An 18337-nucleotide genomic window follows, 5' to 3' on the forward strand; every position below is an offset into this window, starting at 1 on the left:
AAAACGCTGACTAAGATGAAAAGCAACTTAAAAGATCATGTAACCGTGCGTGTGTGTGTGTGTGTGTGTGTGTGTGTGTGTGTGTGTGTGTTAAAAGGCCCATGGTGCACCCCAAATCAAATCTCCCATTCCAACTTGCACTGCAGGAATTTTAATAGAAAGATTTTTACAGCAGGCATGTGAATGTCAGAAGAGTCTCGCTCTGCCTGCCGTGGGGGAGGGGAGACACGTGATGCTCTACTGTTCTGCTGTAGATAAACTGCTCATCTTATGTGGGTTAACTGTTAGATGAACTCTTGAGATTTCAGAAAGTCATACACATATTGACATTAAATATCATTTATTTGGCAAAAAGAACAAGGTAAATTAAAATGTAAAAGAACTGCACAAAAGACAAATTTTAAGGAATACTTTTTGTAATTTTGAATGTGCAGGAAGGAAAAGATATACAACATCAAAAATATTTACAGAGAACATTCACCTGAAAAAATAAATCGCTTACTTTCTGTTGCCTCCATGCGTGCAGTCAGTAAGTAATTAAACCGGTAGGTGATTAAACTAATTAAAGAAGTCTTTTGGTGGTCAGGCATGTGGGTCGCGCCAGGTGAGGCGTACAAACCAAAGAAAAGACTTGAGACTTATCTCAGGCGGAGTCACAGCTGCAAGGGGCGGGGTCACTGATGTGATTGGCGGGATCACTGCTATGAGAGGTGGGGTCACTGGTGTGATTGGCAGGATCACTGCTGGAGGTCTGCTACACCAGGGTCATGACCTTGAGCGAAGCAGGCTGAAAGCGTCGAATCTTTTTCTTTAGTGCTCGCGAGGCTTTGATGCGGCAGGCCGACGACTCGGGGCGGGGCTCCGGATGGAGGCGGGGCTCCGAGTGAGGGCAGGGCCCTGCAGCCACAGGGCCCACTGTGGCCTTAGCCCACACCAGGCCTCCTTCATCCTCCTCTCCCTCCAATGGATCGTGCTCATCCAGTGACAGGCTGCTGTCGGAGACAGAGGCACTCCGGGAGTCGCCACTGGACTCGCTGTCTCCGAAGCGGTTGGCGGTGTAATCACTCATCTCACCCTCACTGCTGCCCGCCACGGTGGAGTGGAAGAGTGAGGCGCACTCCGCCGAATACTCTGACTCACACCGCGGCGGGCACCGGGATGGGCACCGTGTGCAGTTGGCAGCTGATGGGTACCCGAAAGGCACATCACTAAAGTAAAAAGGAGATGTCAAAGAACGCAGGAGAGGCTGAGTAGGTCCAGTCCAGTGACCCGAGTGTGGCCTTCCACTCTCGCCCTGCACCATGCCCGGTTTGGGCACGGCACGGTGGGCAGGGACCTCCCTGGACTTCCGGCAGTAGGTTGGGATCGCTGGGAGGAGCTGGATCTCAGAAGCAGAGGGCCACTTCCGAGAGCTCTGCTTCTTTCTGGTTTGGGGAAGAGATGGGATCTCCTGGTCTGGGAACGGGGCCTTGCGGGACTTGCTGGGTCTTGGGCATTGTGTTGGCTGTTGCTGGGGGTGATGGTGATGCTGACAGCTGCAGGGATTTCCATGTCTTGAAACTCTGACGTCCGAGCAGGATGGAGACGGGGCCTCCCCCAGGCGACGTTCTTCCCTCTCTCGCGCTGCACATACAGGCTGCTGCACTTCCTTCTCTCCCCAAGTTTTAGTGCCCCACCCCGTCTCCACGTCTTGTTCCTGAGAGGAAACCTTTTGCAGGTGCTTCCTGGCCAGAGGTTTCTCGTTACTCCTCTTCTTCAGTTTCACCGCCTTCGTCTTCTTGTCTGCCTGGCGCACTTTCATTATCTGTGTCCCCGCAGGCACAAACTGGGCAAGGACAAACTCGGGCTGCACTGCATGGCCTTGGGAATAAGCAACTGCTCCAGCTCCAGGTCCAGCTCCAGGTCCAGCTCCAGGTCCAGCTCCAGGCTCCTGGTGTCCAGAGATGAAGCTGCGTCTCTTCTCCAGGGACTTTGGGGCCGCTGATATGCCCTTAAAAGCGTCTTTGCTCCCATGGTCAAAGTGAACGCCTTCACCCTCGGTTCTCTCTCGACCTCTGCCTAGAGAAACCACTGCAGATTGCTTGCGATCACCTGCACCTGTCCGACCTTGGACATGTCCTGACTGGCTGGATTCTTCGGAGTAAACGTTAGCTGGATTCACTTGCTCTTGGCTGCTGTGTCTTGGTGGCGATTTGCCTCCTGGACTCTCATTGGACACTGAGTCCTGCTGTGAGACATTTAGCATTTCATCAGTAGGCGGAAGCTCACAGATCACATCTGAAGCTTTGGCCCCAGCCAGGGAACAAATCTGGGGGTCACCCAAGAGAGCACGACCTTTCTCTGCACCTGTTCCGCCCTGGAGATCCATCTTACTGGAGCTTCGCTGGAGTAGTTTGACGACATGGCCTGCAGGTCTGGGGCCGGGCTGTTCCTCCTTAAGGGGAGCGTCCCTAGCAGGGCCTGTTTCAGTGTACCTCTCCTGGGCTTCGGATGCTACGAATGGTCCCTGATCTCCACTGAGCATGAAAATTGGGCTCTGGAGGGCCACAGCATGCAGGGGGCTCGGGTAGCGATACACTTCGTTACCACTGCGAGACCTCAGACTGCTCTGGTACTTGGGGTCCACGGTACGGTTGCAGAGGACAGAGCCCAGAGCCGAGGTCTTCACCTCAGTGGGTTTACAGCAGCCTAAACCAGGGGGCATCACTCGGTCAAGATCACCTGGAAAGCAGAATGAGAGACCAAATTATTTCTGAAAAATTGCATTTAATTGTGCATAATGTAGAAAATATGCAATAGGAAACAGAGGGCAGTTTGATTAAACACACATTTAACTCCCTCTGAAAATGTGTACAGGATTATGAGATCAATCCTGGTAGTAGTTTTAGAGTCTAAAAACAACTGAACTTTTTTTCATCTCCCTCGTTGTCCACCCTATACTGTGTAGTCCCAAAAAAATCTCAAAAACTGTTTGCCTGTTTTAAGGTTTCCCTTAATCCCACTGGATATCCGAGCTCCACCTGTTCCCACTCATCACCTGTGGAGACGGGCCTCATCCTCGTCCTCTCCGAGCTGACGGAGGTCGTGCGGATCCCGCTGCTTCCCAGTCGCACGCCCATCCCCCGTATCACGTCCGGCTGTCCCGTGGAGTCATCCGTGGAACGCCGGCGGCACGGCTGGGCCTGCGCGGGAGCACCGCAGCCTGAGGGGGGCGGTAGTGGGCTGGCCTGAGACGAGGACGGCTCGCTGTAGACGGACGTGCAAGAGTTGGACAGGGAACCCAAGCCGCCATCGCTGAGCTCGTAGAAACCTAAACAAGGAAGCAACTCCTGTTACCGGGCCGATGAGCACACTGCAACTGGAACAATATGTCCCATATGGAAGCAGCTACAATGTGTTTGGAATGAGTGTGTGTTTTGCTCATACACATTTCAAGGTTCGTGATTGTGATCCAGTCAAAACAACTTACCACATACTAGTCTGCAGTATTTGCAGGTAGCGTGTATAGATGTAAGCGTGTGTAAGGAGGAACAAGGCATGAAGCAGTAACAAGCGTATTTACCTGTGCGTTCATAGATGTAAGTGTGTGTATGAAGGAACGAAGCATGAAGCAGTAACACCCGTGCGTTCGGTGTGTTTACCTGTGCGTTCGGTGTGTTTACCTGTATGTTCACTGTGTTTACCTGTGTGTTCGGTGTGTTTACCTGTGCGTTCGGTGTGTTTACCTGTGCGTTCGGTGTGTTTACCTGTATGTTCACTGTGTTTACCTGTGCGTTCGGTGTGTTTACCTGTGCATTCGTTGTGTTTACCTGTATGTTCACTGTGTTTACCTGTGCGTTCGGTGTGTTTACCTGTATGTTCACTGTGTTTACCTGTGTGTTCGGTGTGTTTCTCTGCCTACCTGAGCTGGGTCTGCTGTCACTGTCCAGGTGCTCAGCAGACGCTCTGCACATGCTCAGTTGGAGCTCACCGAGCTGCGTGTCTAGCTGCTGCAGGTGTGTCTTCAGTCCGACGTCCTGCCTGCGCAGACATGTCTGCACACAACACACACACAAGAAGGTTGATCCAGTGCCAGACGTCTCTACAGAGCTCATGGCAAATGCACTCACACCACTTTACTACTGAGTGGTTCAGTCCAACACACACCACTTTACTACTGAATGGTTCACTCCAGCTTGTGCAGCAGGTTACACACCCCATTGGGTTCCACCAATCCAGGATATTGAGTCAAGATGTAATAAAACATATACTAAACAAATGTGTCCGAAATACATTTTTCTACCCCAAAATGTCAGGGTTGATGATATTAACGAGTGCGGGTGACATCCAGGACTGGAGGCTAGCACAAAAAGAAAAGTAAACAAAGACTTAACCAGGGTGAAGTCGACGGCGCACGGCTACCGTGCTGAAAGCGGAGCGTAATCCGACCGGCCTATTGGCTGAGGGGGTGAAATCAGTAAAGACAATGGAACAGTACAACCAGAAGACTTTTTAAGGACAGATGAGGGAGCCCCTGCTGTTATACGGCGCTCACGAGGAGCGGAAGGAGGCGTTGACAAGAAGTAAGAGGCCATGCAGTGGACCGTTAAACGCACAAAGCTGGCCGAGGGAGTGTCAGCGTGGGGCGGGACGCTTGGGTTCCCCATGTCTCCTGCTGAGCAGCACTGTGGGTTCCTAAAACACAGGCTTAAGCACCAGACGACACAAGCCAAAGCCGAATTCCACAGCAGAGCAGACCGACCGAAACCCCCACATGCCAAATATTGACCCATGGCTTTACACAAGCAGCTCAGTGCGAACCGAGCGGGCTTGTGGGTGTTGTCTTTACAAATAATAATGGTTTAAAGAAAAATGTCAAATCTGTTATGATGAATCTTGTTGTGAATACATGGTCCAAACTAAACATTTAAAAAGCAATATTAACAGAAAATGCCTTCACTTTGTAATCTCTGCATGCCTTCATCCATTTTAATCAGTGCTTGGACAGGAATGGGCTCCCTCACTGAATCTATCTGTGTGAGCAACTGCATGTTTTTCAGGGAATTGCATGTCATTACCGTGCGGTGCGGTAGGGGGGTTACATACTGTAACTGGAACCAGCGTTGTGGTCAACCTCCCCTGTGCGCGGAACAGACACCGTGCCTTCCGTCTTCCCCGTGACCGGGAGCGCACAAAGAGTTCGGATGAAGCACAAAAAGGTTCAAACGTCCGCGAGGGCACAGCGCGGGGTCAAACCCGTGTCGCCAACCGGGTCAACTTTCTGTCGGGTCAACTTTCTCATTAAACTGAGTTAATCATCAGAGAGCGAACACCCCCACGCGGTGGAGCCTCCGCCTCCTCCTTCAGAGGCTGGAATGGACCTTGATTTACGACCCTTCGCTACCCCCAGCTGCGCCGACCGACAAACGAGCGCTTTTAAACACGACAGTGCGTAATCAAGGCCTCTGACAAGTCGTGCGTAAAATTCGTTTGGCGTTTCCAAATTTGCCTAAGTTTTAATCTCCGCGATAAGCACGAATATTTTCTCCGGAACTATGCGGTCGTGAAAACTGTACGAGCCACTTATCGTGAAGTTGAGGATTACGTTCCTTGGTGGGCAAAACGGCAATTAAGTTGAGAATGAACACAGTTACTTTTAAGAAACATGTCAGACAAGGTTCACGTTTTCCCACGCCTATCAAATTTTACTCCTAAATATTTATTAAGCATTTGATCTATAATATTATCATTTTTTTAACTACTTTTTTTCCATACCAGTTTTTGTTTCAGCGAACTAAGGGTTGCCTCCAGTCGCTGGTCTTCACCGGTCGCGTCCGCATCACCCGTGATTCCGTGGGGAGGGCTGAGCGGACGGTCCTGGTCCATCCGGAGTGCCCAGAGGACCATGTCGCTCTGCTTGGCTCTCAGAAAGCGCATCTCTTCCAGCCCGGCCAACGCTGCCCGCAGCCTCTCCGCGACCCTGGCGCGGTCGATGCCCGCCGCCCCGGGTACCTTTCTGCTCAGCATTTTGGCACCAGACAGGAAGGCATGCCCAGAGACGGTGTAGGCGGGGGTAAGACTTAGATCCCACCAGATCTCTGTAAAAGTAGCACAAATTCAGTGTAACGCGTGAGTGACACTTATTATATTACGCGTTAGGACCGAAGCAGCGCTGAGCTCCTCCCATATTTAATTTATGCTCATATACATTGTGCTATTGGCTGGAAAGGGAGCGCAGCAGGTAACGCCCACTGAGGCAAATACTCCCCGGAGCCTGCGGTCTGTTTGTGCCTTTTGAAGTGTTTTGTTTATTTTTTGTAGCAGCTTCCAGCCTCTGCATCCACTTGTAGTAAGTTCTCTACATTTAATCACAAAATACAATTGATTAATTGGTTATATAGGTAATAGAAGAGTGTGATTGCACATTCTCTACATTTAATCATGAAATACAATTAATTCGTTATATAGGTAATAGAAGAGTAATTTTTCTCGAAAATCACCTACGAAAATGAAGCAGCCTTACACCAAGGTTTTTGTTTGTTTGTTTGTTTTTTAACAAATGGCATCCTGTTTAAATTAAATTGTCACTGTAAACAATCACGGTACACATATATTCCGGGTTTGGAATGAGGCAGAGCCTACAATAATTTGGCAGATAATGGGTGTAAGTACGATGGCGACACGTTGATCGGTAGGGACCTCTAGTGTTTGAAGAATGATATTGCGATTTCAAACACAGACACGTAGATCTCCTAGGGATCAATTTCCTAGACATGGATTAAGACATGAATTGGACAAAATAGTGAGAGTGGTGATTTTACGGCGTTTTTAAGTCTTGGTTTAGAATTAATCCTGACCTGGGAAACAAGCCTTCGGATTTAAACCCATTCCGTAAGATTAGGCGTTTAGCAGACGAGTGGTTCCCCTCCTCTGTACAACTGTGGTATGATCTTCAAACTGATATGATCTTCAAACTTGTTCATATCCAAATATTCCTGGCTGGTTAACACAACCTGCTGTGCCAGTCAATGGTGATGTGATGATCTCCAGAGATCAGAGGGTGGGTACATGCAGTTCACAAAGTACAATTAATTTACATTAGTCCTACGTGATGATAATCTTTGAGAATCAGAATTTTTGGGCACTGGATGTTTGGGGTCATTTTTTCCCCATATCATTCATGAGAACCTCATGTGAACATCAAAACCTCAGAAGGTGGTTAAGTCAGTGTGACCTCGGTGGTTAAGCCATACAAGCAAGAAAGACAAAACAGTCAGCAGTTACGTTTACCACTTCAGCTTTAATTCTTTTGACCGACATGAAAACAGTTCCAAATAAGATGGAATGGCCCCATCTGGTAAAGGACCATGTTAGTGGGAGAGAATGAATCCACACAGTCTGGCTGCATCCAGGGGAAGTGCATGGATCAGCAGTGCACTGCCATACCACCTCCGCCCGGGCCCCCAGCGGTGAGCAGGGTGGAGACCATCAGGCCGTGGTGGAGCATTCAGGACTACTATCCATATTGATGGTCACCACACCGCCATGAGCCTTTGGGGCGCTCTGAGTGTTAGGAGAGTGGAGCCTGGTAGGGGTGGGTCTGGGGGAGGGGCTATGTGGCCCTCGACGCATTGCCGCTGGAGCCAGACGTGCTTGACGTGGACGACATCTTCTTCAGGGTTCGGTTGAGCTGCAATGACAGACAGATGAGTCGGTAAAACGCCGATCTCGACTGTCGCGGTAAAGGGCTGACGGCGAAGCGCCTGACAGGACAGCAGTGAATTGACATCACCTGGCTCTGTTCTCACAACTGCGTCTAACTGACTCCTAGTAGAAGTGTGTTTGCTGTTAAGGAGAAAAATGAAGACTGGGTTCGCTCTTTCATTCATGTGCGTTCTCTATGCAAGAGCTTAAAAGAGAACTTTGAGTGAACATCACCTCAAATAACACGTACGTAGACTGAGACTACAAGTTCTGCCCCCCCCCCCCCCCCCCCCCCCCCCCCCAAACAGGCATGGTTTATTCCACATCTCTGCTGCAACATGTCCAGGTAATTATTAAACTCAATTACACTACAAATCAAACTTACACTAACAACTGTGTAAAAACACACAGTATTAACTTCTGCCATCGCAAATGCATGAGAGAGAGACAGACAGACTTTTTCACCTCCTCAAACTTGTGGATCTGTCGTATAAAGAAGTCTCCGTAGCGACGGGCTACTTTGGTGTCAGCAATGTGGATCATGTCCTGTGGAGTGGAGACGAAGTAAGTTAAACATTGCGCACCACAGGCAAAGAACACAGACTCCAGGTGTCTGGGCGTCAGATAAATCTAATATTTACCTGGAATCATTAAAGAGGGAAATTACTGTAGTCTGTACTGTCATTACACACCCACCCACCCACAGTGACACACCTTGTCGATGTAGAAGTCGACCTCGGAGGCTGACTGGAACTCTCCGTCCAGGGCGGAGATGCCACTGGTCCACACCAGGTTCTTCATCTTGTGCTTGAAAACGAGGAGCTGGATGCGGAACTCCTGCTCAGACATGTCCAGGAAGCCGGCCAGCTTGGCAACGGGCATGGTGGTGTAGAGCTTCAAGAAGCTGGAGAAGACGCCAGCAATCCCAAATAAGACCCACAGACAGACGCGCACTTCTGCCCCGTTTAAAGTGTCCCACCCATTCTCAGAGCAGGTACAATCAATCCATACCTACCCCCACCATTATCCACTCCCACGCCCACCCTGCCCTGCCCACCTGCGGATGGTGGAGAGTTGTGCCTGCTGCTGCACCTCCTCGGCGAACACTTTGAGCTGCTGCTGGAACGGCTCTTTGTGGTAGTTGGGGTGTACATTGTCGTAGTTCGGCACGACGGGGGAGAGGAACTTGGGGCAGGCAAAGCTGAACAGCTCCTCGAACACCTGGAGGTCTCTGACAGGACCGCAGACAGAGAGCAGCACAGTCAGGGTCTCGGACAGGGCCGCAAAGACAAAACAGTGCAGGTAGTCCAACATAGAGAGAGCAGCACACACACTTTAACAGAATCTTGTGTGGTCCACCAGACTGCAGAGAAAGAGAGAAGCTATGTGTGTCTCCTCTGCTTGTGTGTGTGAGTAGTGAGTGCATTTGTGTGGTGTGTGTGTGTGTGTATTTTTATATATATTTATTTGCAAGCGTATGCATCTCACCCCTTCTGCATGCGCAGCATCTTGTCTCCGTATTTCTCGCGGAGTTGTGTGTGGATGCTCTCGTCGATGCGCATGGGGTACATGGTGAGCGCAATGGCCAGCAGCCCGTGCATCTGCTCATTCTGCTTGTTAATCTGGAGAACACGAGCACAACAACACTAGACAACAGAACACTACACAACACTGCAAAAATGCTATACACCACTACACAAAACAGCAGCATGAGCACAACGACGCTACACAACACTACAAAACATAACACTATACAACACGACTGCATCAAAACTCAACATGACCTCAACATATCGCATTAAAGCACATCACAAGACACATCCACAATCACAAAACAGCATGAAGACAACATCGCGGCAGAGCGTTAAGAGTGTGGGCGTGGATGGCGTGCACACCATCTCGTATTTGTAGGTGGACCTCTGGAACATGTTCCTGGTCCTCTGGATGTAGAGCAGGATGTTGGCAAAGACGCGGATCGCATCCTGGTAACGGCGCATCATCAGGTAGGCGAAGCCGACGTAGTAGTACGTGGAAATCTGACACTCCGGCACACGGGAATACATGCTCTGTGTGTGAGAGAGAGAGGGAGTGAGAGAACCGCACCACTCCTGCTACTATCGTTAGGAAGACGTGGGACATTCTACCTTCTTGTTGAGTTCGATGTTCTCCAGAACTTTGATGGCTTGGTAGTAGTCCCCCAGCAGAGAGTGCAGCCTCAGCAGACCCACCAGGCTGAAGTAGCCCAACATCTTATACAGGGAGTGACGGCCGTACTCCCCAGCCACGCTCTCAGGGTCCCCTGCGGAACACGCAAACGCACGCCTCAGTCAGACGGACACGCCCGCGACCAGAAGAACACAGTCAGGTCCGCAGGACTTTGAACAAAGGTGTTCATGTTTGTTTGCACAAACGCCTTGACTTATACACGCCAGTAAAAACTCAACAGGAGACTTAGCAAACAAGCTCTCAGAAAAACATGAAATAGAAAATGCTTGGCACATTCCTCAGCATCTTGCCCCCTTCCACGACATCAGCGTCCAGGATGATGCATCACACGGCCCTGCTGCAGCCCTCTCCTGCTCTGCCCCCTCAGCTCTGCTGCCCCCCAACCCCCCTCACCTCCGCTGGTGTAAACCTCCAGCTGTCGGTTGATGTTGCTCTTGTCCACCAGAGAGTGAAGCACATTCAGGACACTGTGGACATTCCAGATCTTCGGGTTACTCCTCAGGAATTCGATCTCCTCCTCGGACTTCTTGGCCGTCTTGCACCGGTACTGACTAAATGACTGGAACTACAGACAAGAGAAAGAATTGATAAATCCCTAAAATATCAACAGAGATGACGTTCCCCATAACAGCAGAAGTATAAACTTCACACTAAGATCAAACAGGCTTAAATCTCCATTATGCGCTTGATGTTTCTTTCCATGCACAATGCAATGACTGGCCTGCATTACCCAACATCGTCTTGAGGTCTGTTTTATAACAGTAACGGCTGGAAATAAAACTTAATTCAAATTTTTTTTTTATCTGCCAACTTTTTTGGAAATGCAACTAACATTTACAACAGGTTTACACGCAAAGCCAGAGCATGCTACATCAAGAGAGCGCATGCACCAAACACGGGCAGGCCGTACCTGGTAGATGAATTCATCAATGATGTCCCACAGCCACTGGTTAGGAAGCTCTAGGGGGGCAGGGCCATCGGCATCTAACAGCCATAAAGCAGAAATCAGCTGCTGTGAACTTTTCAAAGAAATCAAATCAAATGGATGGGACGGGCACAGCGCCGGGCCTGCTAGCGAGATGGTAACTGAAGACTGACTTACTGAGGATGTAGTTGAAAAGGTTGCAGTAATTGTAGTAGGATTCAAATCTCTGCTCCAATGTTGGTCCTCCCTACAAATGACAAGAACGAACACACCAACACACACCTTTTAAAAAACGATGCACTGTGCCTAAAAAGACACAAGGAAGAAAAATAAATTTAGTCTAAGACGGTAAATACATTTAGTGTAAGACAGTTGCAGTGGCCATTGGGATACTCACGCTGACTTTGGCATATATGTGGCGGTAGTAGAGCTCCTTGTACAGGATCAAGAAAACAGCGTCTGTGAACCAGGACAGCAGGCGGTCAGGCATTTCAAGATTTCCAGAGATCATTTGTAACACATTCATAAAAAATGTACACAAAATAATATTTTCCCCCGAAACATGCCTGATACAATATGCTGCAATCAGACATATGAAATACAGGCAAACATTCGGAAGGCGGACGCACATGGTGCTGACCCACTGAGGGTAGAGGAGTCTTCTCTGCACAGCTTACACAGGCCCAGCAGAAAAGTCCTGAGCATAGTGGAATGTCTAACATCTAATAGCCTGCCCACTTAGAAAAGGAACAGATCATCTCTCACCGTTTCCCACCAAGGTCGCGATGGCTTCTGCCTCCGGCCACGGAGACGTCTTGAAGAAACGGTCAGTCAATTTGTTCCAGCTGAAGTGTGTTGAAGGAAACCAAAAAATATGTATTATGAGGCAGTAGTAACACAATTAACTGGGAATGATAAAACAGTGTGAACCTACTTCTCAAACATTATTTATCACTGAAGGCCACATGAGCACATGAAATGTGTAGGAGGCAAAAAAAAAAAAAAAAAACCCAAACCATCCCAGTTTCTCTGCCACTGATGTCTCACACACTTAATCAAAGAGTCCTTCACAACATTATGTCTAAGTTATGCAAGTACAGTCACCTGTTTTCATAGACATCCTGAATCTCATAGATCTTCTGTTCGATGCTCTCACTAGAGACCCGGTTGGCTTGCAGCTCATAGACCTTCTGGTCGATCAGGTCTGAGATGGTCTTATGGAAATACTGCAGGAAGTTCTTGATCACTTCTGGGATCACGTGATACGTTTGCTGGTGCTCATACTGGCGCTCATAAGCCAGATCTGCTTTAGGATCACCTAACAAAATAAGAGTTTATCTTTTTAAAAGGTGATCATAATTAATACCAACAACAACAAAAGACTAAAATTTTATTAGCAAAAACAGATGTTTCACAAATTTAAACACCACAGCAGTAAAAAACAAATTGGGTAATTATAATCAACCAACTTAAAGTTATTATTGGAAAAGGTTATTCAGCTAAATGCCATAAATGTAAATACATTTAAATGTTATTCAATTCCTCACGGTTTTTTTGGGGGGGAATTTTAGTTGAGGGATGTAAGGGTAACAAGTGACAAGAACAACTGCAGATGTTTTGATGGTGGCCTACAATGACGTGTTTACTCTTGCAAGAGCAACTCACCAGTGTGAAGATCGTAGTCGCTGGTATAGTTGTAAGGATCATACTAGTGAGAGAAACAAAACTGAATTATTCTGTATCTTGTACTGGACAATCTGAAGTAGCCAGATCGCTAAACTAGGTTAGCTAACTAGCTCATTAAACCAGCAATTACGTTGATGGAGAGCTACGCTAGTTGGAATAAATCCAGCAATACAGCTGTCTGAACACATTAAAAACACAGACTAATAATCAAACGGAGTACTGAAACAAGACTCTTAACCACCAGTACTGAACGGGCTTCTGGTTTTTCAGCTATCTTAACTGTTATCTTAGCTCTATGAGCTGTTATCTTAGCTCTACTAGCTCTATTAGCTCCGTTAGCTCAGTTCTGCTAGCTGTTAGCCAACGGCAACAGGAAAGGACGGTACAAACGTGCACTGCTCAAGAAGCCCTAAAGTCGAGAATAATGTGTGCCACATCTTACGTCGTCGTCGTCGTTGGGGTAAGACATTATCAATCCTCGGCGTCGTTAATCGGTTAACAACCTTTCACAGGTCCAGCTGGGAGCGCGCAACCACACACGAGCCACCGGCAGTGGAGCGAGAGAGAGAGAGAGCGATAGAGCGAAAAAAAAAAGGAAGTGGCGGATGTCATTTCCGGTGAGAGACACACACGCAAAGTATTGTGGGCTCGTGGAGGAATAAACGGAATAAGCGTCTTTTAATCGAGAGAATTAAAAGCTGGGGGACCACGCCGGTAACAGAGTGCTGCGTGTACGCAGCCCCTGTGTGCAAACGGCGCTTATTCTGCAGGCACCCAGGAGCTGCCCTGCTACCTTTAAACTGCCCTGCAGGTCAGTGCATAGGCAAGCCCGTCCGCCAGGGGGCGCTGTCTGTCCGTGCGCGATCTGGGGGCGGGGTTGCGCGCAGTGCTCCAACATCTGGCCTGGAATTCCAAGTTAGGATGTTGCATCTGAGCTGGATCATGAGGCATGGTGCATATGGATTAGGCTTTATTAGCCATTAGCGCAGCTCTGTGAGTAATTACATATGATGTGTGAGTAAGTTATTTATCCTTTGTGCATGCCAGTATTTTATTACGATGATAAAAGGAAAGTCAAGTTTCGACTAACACAGAAGGTGGTGTGGGAGGCACATAAAACTTCTTTGAATTATCGGGTAAGACGACGGCTTGCAATTCCAGATGTGTTTAGGCGTATGGCCTGAGTGTTTCTCAAGCCACGATGAACGGGCTGTTTCTAGCTTTAATCCCTTTAACCGATGGCATGTGTCCGCCTCGGCTCAAAATCTCCCGCTTTTCAGTTTCAATTGACTTTGAATTTGTCCGTAGTCAAGATCACACACGGACTTTAAGAAGGCTAAAGGTACAGAGGACACGATGGGAGTTGGACTATCATTCAGGTTTTCGTCTCATGAGAATTGAGGCTTGCGCAGTCCATCCATGACTCCCTTGAGCCACTGTGTACCTTGCTACGCATTGCAAACATCAAAGACATGGGTGACCTTTGTTGGAGAAAAGAAAGGCCAGGTTCGAGGAACGGGACCTCCCCACCTCCCCAAAGCGCGAGGCACTGCCTGCATCCGATAAGACATCTGCGATGACAAATACAGGGGGTGGCGGGGCGCGCGCGGGGAGGGGGGGGGGGGCGGGCGGCCGCGGGGAGGGGTGCGGAGGACGGAGCGCAGGGGATATAGAGACGGAGAGAGAGCGAGCCCGAGGACAGGCGCATAGCACAGAGCACGGGGCAGGACAGATGAGGACGGGGACCGCACCGCACACACCACCGAGCAAAAGTACCGTGCAGCGCTGCCCGCAACTGCGCGCGTAGTCGTACAACAGCAAACGCGGATTTCTTTAAATCCAGAAACATCATCGTCAACGCCGAAGGAGCGGATCTGGGAAAATTAAACTTCACCAGCCTACGCAGGGAGATTGTTCACGGTTACGACGCCGAACTGTCAGGATGCGCATCCCTTTCCTCGTGCTGCTCGGGCTGCTGTATGTCGGACGCGCACAGAAGTTTTCCGCACTCACGGTAGGTCTCCGCCCGCGCGCTGTCAAGCAAACAGCCCCCCCAAACCCCTCAGCACGCACACCATGAAAGCCCTTTAGGACGCGTGTCGGGACCCTCCATTGAGATCCTGTTACCTTTGCTGTTTTGTGGTGATCATGGTGGTGTGGGTGATGTTGAGTTTTGGACTGCCGTTATGTTCAGTAAACTAACATAAAGTATAAAAACAGGACCATGTTCCTGCCACCGCTTGTTGCGGTTGATTTTTCAACGTGAATAATGTAAGAGGGAGATTTTTCTCTCCGTAATTTCAGTGCGTTTTGAAGCAGCACTACGTCTATTCTTGAGGAACGGACCTTGTGCAACTCTTTACATACCTTGGTCAGCTCGTGTTTTTGTAAGGGTGGTATTTTTAGGCTACCGAACGTGGAGGAACGCTTCGCCGGCCGAGGTTTTATGGGGTGCTGAAAGTCAAGTCCGTTTGTTATGTGACTCTGGATGAAAAAGCGAAAGAACGAAATCGCAGAGCAAGTTTATACTGAATACTGGGTAAAATGAATTCTAAATAAAGCCAAACTTAAACGTTTCAATATTGTAACACACACACACACACACACACACACACACACACACACACAAATGTTCACTCATTTATTTATGTTCCCACACACATACATATGCACGCATGCATATGCATGCATGTACACATACAAACGTGCACTCATTCACGCATGCTCCCACAAACATGCACACACACACACACACACACACACACACACACACACAAACACACACACACACAGGTGTACTACATACAGAGCCCTGGTTTTGCTCCCGTGTACCTGCTGAGTCTGGGACCAGCGTGAGAACAGCACTCTTCCCCAGTTCGTCTCTCTTTGGCCAGCCTGGGCAGGCCTCAGGCCTGTATACACAGTGCGGTGGGCCCCCGGTGGCTGTGGGCAGGGGCCCCTGGGACTAGTCTACACCACAGTCAGGTGACAGAGCAGGCTTTGACAGAGTGTACTAGCCTGGACACTTTCACACAGCCAAAGGTCTCCTCTCCTCATGCCAGTTTGGCCAGACAGGTCAACAGAGGAGCAGGAAATGGCCCACTTTATAATCCATAAATGTTGGTAAATGGTCAATGTTTGCGGCTGTGAACTGTCGAGAAAGGGTGGCTTTGTGTTATTCTATTAGCCTTGGGCTAAAACGGAAGGTTCTTTCCTAGTGAAAGCATTATATAAAGCTCCTTTCGCCTCCGCTCCGGCATTACGCGGTGATAAAATTCCACCTCAGGACGCAGAACAAAAGGACAGCAGCGCAAGTCTCAGGGCAGCTGTGTGTTTGTGCCTCCGTCGTCGGCTTCACGGTGAGCGTGCCGAGTCGCTTGTCAGCAGTTGTGGCGAGGACTCACATGGCACCTGATTCTTGGCAGCCGTCTGCGTGGGAGCTCCCGCCGCTGTGGCCCCGTCTCTGGGGGGCTGTGCGGTAACGGGAGAGCCCGTACCTGCGGTGCCAGGTGCTGATGGGGTTGTTAACGCCATGGTTGGAGGTACAGAGGGCGTCAGTGTTCACCCCTGGCATGAGCTGGCATGAACTGGCCCTGCTGCGCACCCCTGAATCGAAGACCTGTGATGGTGCAGCCCGAGAGGGCACTCGCCTGGTGTTTACCACGGCAACAGCGCCAGTCAGCCTGAGACTGGGCCAGGAAAGAGAGAGGAAAGAGAGAGAGAGAGAGGAAAGAGAGAGAGAGAGAGAGGGAAGAGAGAGAGGAACGTGTTGAGGTCCTTGCTGGTTTCCTGGCTAAGGGCCATCCGAGGGAAGCCCAGCACCCCTGCAGCAGACAGATGCATTCTGGGATTCCTCTGCAGCGCTGGGCTTCTGACAAGCAGGACTGCTGACAGGACGCAGGACCAAACAACACCAACAACACACCAACCAACTATAAGTAATCACACAGACTGATCACTGTACCTTCGAACAAGAACTGGTTAGGTGCATGTAGATTTTAGCATTCAACTCTCTCCTTACTGTGATGTGAGATCAGTAATGTTATTAAGAATTAGTGTTGAAAATTCAGGCATAAGTGGATAAACTTAAGTGGATAAATTTCAACCCTGTGCCCTACCACCATGCCCTGTCCCATTATAACTGCCCCTCATACCCCGTCACTCCTACTCCACCCCCCATGGGTAGTTACCGCTGCAGGTGAGGGGTCAGTCACCCACATCACTCCTCCTGGCTGCCAGGAATTTGGGAGGCAAAGATGCTCTCTCTCTCTCTCTCTCTCTCTCTCTCTCTCTCTCTCTCTCTCTCTCTCTCTCTCACACACACACACACACACACACACACACACACACACACACACACACACACACACAGTGCATATCAGAGCTTTGGGTGCAAGTTCCCTCTGCCTGAGACCAGTGCCACTCATCTGGAGGGACGAACACAGCTGCTCCACACACCACTCACAGGAAACACCCCGCCATCTCTGGTCCCCACGTATGGTCCCGAATGAACGGTCCAGAATCCCCGCCCCCACAGTGGCAGTGAGAGTGACCAGCCTGGTTCTCCCGAGGGCCCTCGCAGACAGATAAATGCAGCAAACAATTTACGGTAGCACTGCTGAGACTGGAACCCCTGGTGAAGCTGGCCGTGGTGCCTGCAGTCTCAGACCTTGAAGAGCGACGTTCCTGCTGGGAAAGAGCGGCCTGCGGCATTTCCACATTTAAGTCGTCTGCTGTATGACTCAAGCTTGGGAAGAAGAATGTCCATGTTTCTCAAGCTTGAGGACAGACGTGTCAGGATTATTTCGGATAGCAAACCACTAAGCCTGATGAAGAAAGGTCTGATGGATTGTGACTACAGAAGAAGTGGTAGGAGGTGGTTTCACACATGAAGCTGGCGTTTGACAGTCCTCTCTAGCTTTGTGAACATCCTCCCATGTTGCTGTTCCATGGCCAGAGAACACAGGTGCTCCTTCCGCACTGCTGTCAGGGTCCATTTTTAGTCTGTTCAAACAGCTCTTCTTTTTGCAAATATCTGATAAAATGCACATATGCCTAATTCAGAGAAAAGTCTGCCGTCCTGCTGGCGAACTCCTCCGAGTTCTAATGGCTGTGCACCTGTGCAGCAGGAGACTGAGCAGAACTCACCTGAGCACCTGCAGAACTCACCTGAGCACCTGCCGAAACCACACAAGCACCTGCAGAACCCACCTGGGTCGATTTTCAGCAGTCCTCTTTGATTGAGTCGATTCCCTGCAGTGTTCTTTTACTGAGTTGATTCCCAGCAATGCTCTTTGATGGAGTTGATTCCCAGCAGTGTTCTTTGATTTAGTCGATTCCCAGCAGTGTTCTTTTACTGAGTCGATTCCCAGCAGTGTTCTTTTACTGAGTCAATTCCCAGCAGTGTTCTTTTACTGAGTCGATTCCCAGCAGTGTTCTTTTACTGAATCAATTCTCAGCAATATTCTTTTAATGAGTCAAATCCCAGCAGTGTTCTTTGACTAAGTCGAATCCCAGCAGTGATTTCTGACTGAGTCAATTCCCAGCCGTGCTCTTTTATTGAGTTGATTCCCAGCAGTGTTCTTTGATTTAGTCAATTCCCAGCAGTGTTCTTTTACTAAGTCATTTCCCAGCAGTGTTCTTTTACTGAGTCAATTCTCAGCAATATTCTTTTACTGAGTCAATTCCCAGCAGTGTTCTTTGATCGAGTCGATTCCCAGCAGTGTTCTTTGATCGAGTCGATTCCCAGCAGTGTTCTTTGATCGAGTCGATTCCCAGCTCTGTTCTTTCACTGAGTCGATTCCCAGCCGTACTCTT

At 49.3% G+C, this 18337-nt stretch overlaps 3 protein-coding genes across 7 annotated transcripts in view; 1 reads left to right on the top strand and 2 right to left on the bottom strand.

Annotated features, from left to right (window-relative positions):
• Nucleotides 1-319: 319 nt before the first annotated feature.
• Nucleotides 320-6100, bottom strand: dact2 (dishevelled-binding antagonist of beta-catenin 2). Its single transcript, XM_027027531.3, has 4 exons — nt 5755-6100; nt 3902-4034; nt 3038-3310; nt 320-2721 (listed from the first exon to the last, which is right to left on the bottom strand). The coding sequence occupies exons 1-4, from the start codon at nt 6004-6006 to the stop codon at nt 755-757; spliced, it is 2625 nt and encodes an 874-aa protein (XP_026883332.3). The 5' UTR covers nt 6007-6100; the 3' UTR covers nt 320-754.
• Nucleotides 6101-7259: 1159 nt separating this feature from the next.
• On the bottom strand, nt 7260-13118 carry eif3s6ip (eukaryotic translation initiation factor 3, subunit 6 interacting protein). Of its 3 annotated transcripts, XM_027027537.3 has the most exons (16): nt 12963-13118; nt 12500-12542; nt 11939-12152; nt 11600-11679; nt 11232-11293; nt 11012-11081; nt 10820-10893; nt 10303-10474; nt 9828-9982; nt 9579-9749; nt 9172-9305; nt 8741-8914; nt 8398-8587; nt 8149-8229; nt 7772-7824; nt 7260-7669 (listed from the first exon to the last, which is right to left on the bottom strand). In XM_027027537.3, exons 1-15 carry the CDS (start codon nt 12987-12989, stop codon nt 7807-7809), a joined length of 1665 nt encoding a protein of 554 aa, XP_026883338.2. In that variant the 5' UTR covers nt 12990-13118; the 3' UTR covers nt 7260-7669; nt 7772-7806. The 3 variants fall into 3 exon arrangements, with proteins under 3 accessions (XP_026883338.2, XP_026883337.2, XP_026883339.2); XM_027027536.3 differs by lacking the exon at nt 7772-7824; XM_027027538.3 differs by lacking the exons at nt 7772-7824; nt 11600-11679; nt 12500-12542; nt 12963-13118 and having other exon boundaries at nt 11939-12148.
• Nucleotides 13119-14206: 1088 nt separating this feature from the next.
• smoc2 (SPARC related modular calcium binding 2) overlaps nt 14207-18337 on the top strand; it is a 34557-nt gene continuing 30426 nt past the window's right edge. For all 3 annotated transcript variants that reach the window (XM_027027520.3, XM_027027521.3, XM_027027522.3), the window contains exon 1: nt 14207-14534. In XM_027027520.3, coding sequence (XP_026883321.2) covers nt 14463-14534 — 72 coding nt within the window. In that variant the 5' untranslated portion in view covers nt 14207-14462. The remainder of the gene's footprint in view (nt 14535-18337) is intronic.

The sequence above is a fragment of the Electrophorus electricus genome, chromosome 12, assembly GCF_041902795.1.
Source record: "Electrophorus electricus isolate QZ-2024a chromosome 12, ASM4190279v1, whole genome shotgun sequence".
Taxonomy (NCBI): domain Eukaryota; kingdom Metazoa; phylum Chordata; class Actinopteri; order Gymnotiformes; family Gymnotidae; genus Electrophorus; species Electrophorus electricus.